The sequence below is a fragment of the Cariama cristata genome, unplaced genomic scaffold, assembly GCF_000690535.1.
Source record: "Cariama cristata isolate BGI_N322 unplaced genomic scaffold, ASM69053v1 scaffold25806, whole genome shotgun sequence".
NCBI lineage: Eukaryota > Metazoa > Chordata > Aves > Cariamiformes > Cariamidae > Cariama > Cariama cristata.
In genome coordinates this window covers 1,529-4,976 of record NW_009624178.1, presented here as the reverse complement: position 1 = coordinate 4,976, position 3,448 = coordinate 1,529, and the positions used below count along the sequence as shown (strand labels likewise).

At 60.6% G+C, this 3,448-nt stretch overlaps 1 protein-coding gene across 1 annotated transcript in view; it reads right to left on the bottom strand.

The window, feature by feature from the left end:
• Positions 1-398: 398 nt before the first annotated feature.
• The window catches only part of LOC104163928 (alpha/beta hydrolase domain-containing protein 17A), a gene marked incomplete at its 5' end in the record, with an annotated part of 4,575 nt that continues 1,525 nt past the window's right edge, over positions 399-3,448 (bottom strand). Inside the window, 3 exons of the mRNA XM_009703079.1 lie at positions 399-825; positions 1,756-1,935; positions 2,633-2,827. Of these exons, the coding sequence (XP_009701381.1) occupies positions 600-825; positions 1,756-1,935; positions 2,633-2,827 (601 nt within the window). The remainder of the gene's footprint in view (positions 826-1,755; positions 1,936-2,632; positions 2,828-3,448) is intronic.

The following is a 3,448-nucleotide window of genomic DNA, read 5'->3' as shown; positions in this document are numbered from 1 at the left end:
ATGGGGGCACCTCCTCCATGCATCCCCCAAACTCCGCTTGGGGACACAGCTCTGCCCCAGCCACAGGGCAAACACCAGGCACCCCCGCTGCCACCAGCGCCCATCCCAGGAAAGCTCCGTCAAGAGCAGGAACTGCTACCTCCTCCGTCCAACCCCGCAGTGATGTCGGGGAGGGGACCGGGCCCCCCAGCCCCTCTCCAACTCGCCTTATTGCTATAGTCAGAGCAGCAGAGCGGCCAGGAGGAATTCAGGAGTTCGCTGTTTTAGGAGAGGGGACAAGGACATGTCCGAAGCCAAGGATACACCATCAAGAGGGTGGGCTCTCATCTTTCTGGGGAAGGGGGAAAGAGGGAGCTGCCGTCTCTTGCCAGCCCGGCCGATGGTGCCAGCAGCGCCGGGGCTGACACCGGGAGGGAGGAGAGTTGTGTTCGTGTCCAAGAGGAAACGCACCGTCCCACTCCAGGGCCTCCTGCCCTCTCCCGAGCCTGGAGCTGAGGTTGTACAAGCTCATTGCACCTCCAGCAGCAAGGACTGGGGAGGGACACTGGGAGAACTGGAGAAACAGGTAGAAATCCCCTGCCCGTCCCCCTGCCCCACAGCTAGTTGCGTTGGCTGGCCAGCTCCTGGGAGATGAATTTCCGAAGGCGCTCGAGGTACTGGCTGTAGAGTTCAATGTCATTGTGCCCGGCCCCGTCCACCCACAGCGGCTCCACAGCCTTGGGGCAGCGTTCAAAGAGTGCCAGGCCGTGGGAGAAGTCGATGACTTCGTCCTCCGTGCCGTGGATGATGAGGACAGGAGAGGTGATTTTGGAGATCTTCTCGATGCTGCCAAGAAGGTGGGTGGGGAAGAGATGAGAGAGGGGGGTAAGTACAGGGATCAAGGCACTCCCGTTCCTCCTGCCCCCCAAAAGACATCCCCTCAGGGACAGGGACCAGGAAACGCTCTTTGATCACAGCACAGCATAGGGACACGGAGCTTCTGCCAAGGATAAGCTCCAGGACAAGATCTCCCCCGGCGTGACAGATGAGGACCAGACAGCGGTGACAACAGCCCCATGGGACCGAGGCAGGGTTGACAGAAACCGCTGCAGGACAGCATGAGCACAGGCCCTCCCCGCGCTGGGATCAGCCATGTCAGGCTTTGAGGAGTGGAAGCACGGCTTTCTCAGCCCGGCCCTGAAGGCCGTGCGAGGCCATCAGGATGCAGAGCGTGGGCTGGTGGCTCCCAGCCACGGCTTCTGGCTCGGGGACCATCCCTTGGGCCCTGCTGGCCTGACTGCAAGGGAGAGGTGAAACAAGAGCTTGTCCCACCTCAGCACTGTCTTTCCATGTCACTGCCCCGCCATCTGCAGAGGCGGAGGGGAAAAAAAAGCCCAAGAAGTTACCCTTGGGGGAGAGAAGGCTCCCAGGGACCCCCAGGGCTTGTGATTCCTGACAAGGAGCCGGTGGCAAAGCTCCAAAGCCGACGGGCAAAGACACTGGGACAGGATGGCCAGGAGGTGATGTGACCAGAGGAGGTGGGGTGCACACATGGCATGGCCCTCAGGAGGGGGCACGGTGACCCCAGGGAGGGTTATGATCCCCCAGAGGGGACCGAATGCAAGGCAAGAGGATGCCGATGGGCATGTTTAAGTCTATCACGGGAAACCAGTCCACAGTTTTCACCATAACCCCTCTTCGTGACCAGGGCTGGCGTCCAGCACAGACGCGGCCCCTCCAGAGCTGACCCCTGTCCCTTCTGCTCAGGCCACTCACTTGGGGAAGGCATCGAACCAGTAAGTCTTCTTGGTCTCGGGGAAGGCGACTCTCATGCCAGAGGTGAGTGGGGAGTGGAGCACGATGGCAGCGCACTCGTAGCGGGAGGCCAGATCAACCGTGGGCACCGTGCCGATGCTTTGTCCATATAAAATAATGTTCTCCGGGCTGATCCCATACCTGGGAGAGGAGAGGAGGGAACAGGTCAACACCCAGGCACCAGAGTCACATTGCCAGGAGATACAGCCCAGGGGGTCACCCTGCTCTGGCCACAGCACCCTGCAAGGCTTCTTCGGGTGGGGGGGAACAGGGCTCTGTCCCCCCTGCCTTCCCCCGGTTCCTCGCAGCTGGGCCCAAAGCAGCTGCCCTGCAGCCCCGGCACGACCAGGGAGCAGCCAGGGCGGAGCTGCCAGGTGAGTTGCGGCAGTCAAGCCCTTGCCAGGAGCAGGGTTACGGGCGAGTTCGTGGACCCTGGATCACAGCCGCATGGGGCAGCCCCCAATTCCTGGGTGATGCTGCGAGCCAGGCCTGGCTGCAGGCAGGGTGGAGAAGTCAAGAGCCCCTCACGGGGCTGCACCTTGAGCCCGGCTGAAGAACCAGGGCTGAGCACAGCCAGGGGAGAGCCTGGGAACAGCAAGGTTGGGAGCACAGCTTGTGGCAGTGCCCCCAAGCAAGGTGACACCCTCACAGCATCCCTACCCCTTTGGGTTGCCCGTCCCGCTCCCCCTGCAGCTGCTTTCCGGCCACCCCTTCCTGTTACAAGTGGCCCAGGTTCCCTCTCTGGGAGATTTCCTGTTTTCCAGACTGCTGGACCGCAGGGTTTTCCTGGCGGCAGCATGGACATCCTCCCTTCCCCCTGCCCAGCACCCCCGCTCACCGCGTCCGCAGCGCCTGCCATGCAGCATCGATGTCGGAGTAGAGATTCCTCTCCGAGGGTTTGCCCGTGCTCACGCCGTAGCCCGAGTAGTCGTAGGAGAAGATGTTGCAGTTGATGCGGGTGCCCAGCCCAATGTAGAAGCTGCTCATCTGCCCCAGGTCCACGGCGTTGCCATGCGAGAAAAGCACCGTGTACCTGCAGCACCGGGGAGAGACCGGCACGGCGGGTTAATCGTGGACTCTGCCGCGGTGCTGCCGCACAGCCCGGCCCTGCCAGCAGCTCGGGGATGGATATGCCCAGGCAGTGCCAGCCAGAATGTCTATTTTGGAGGCCAAAACCCAAATCCCAGGACACGAAGGGCCAATGCCCCTCTGGCCACCAAGGAAAGTCCTCGTGACACCCCCGGTCCAACCCCAGAGACACCCAGAGCCTTCTCACTGCCCGGTGCCAGGGGCTCGCTCCCAGCAGAAACAGGCAGCCCAAAGGCAGGATGATTCTGTTCAAATTTTTGAGTCTATTTTTGGTAAAAAGCTCAGGATTTGGGGCTGTTTGCCCAATGGGGATTTCAAGTAAGAATTCTGACAGCGGGTTTTGGGTTTGTTTTTTTTCTCCCCTGAGTCTGGCAAGACACCAGACGCTGGGAAAGTAGTGAATTGTGGGAGTGACAAGGCACCAGAAATTTCCACCATAAGGGGAAAACCGATGTTAATCATAAAAATTAACATTAATAGTGCACTGATGGAAGCCTGGCTCTCTTCTGCCAGAGGAAGGGAGCAGGATGCGCTCCCTGCTGAGCCCCCTGAGTTGGTCCAAGAG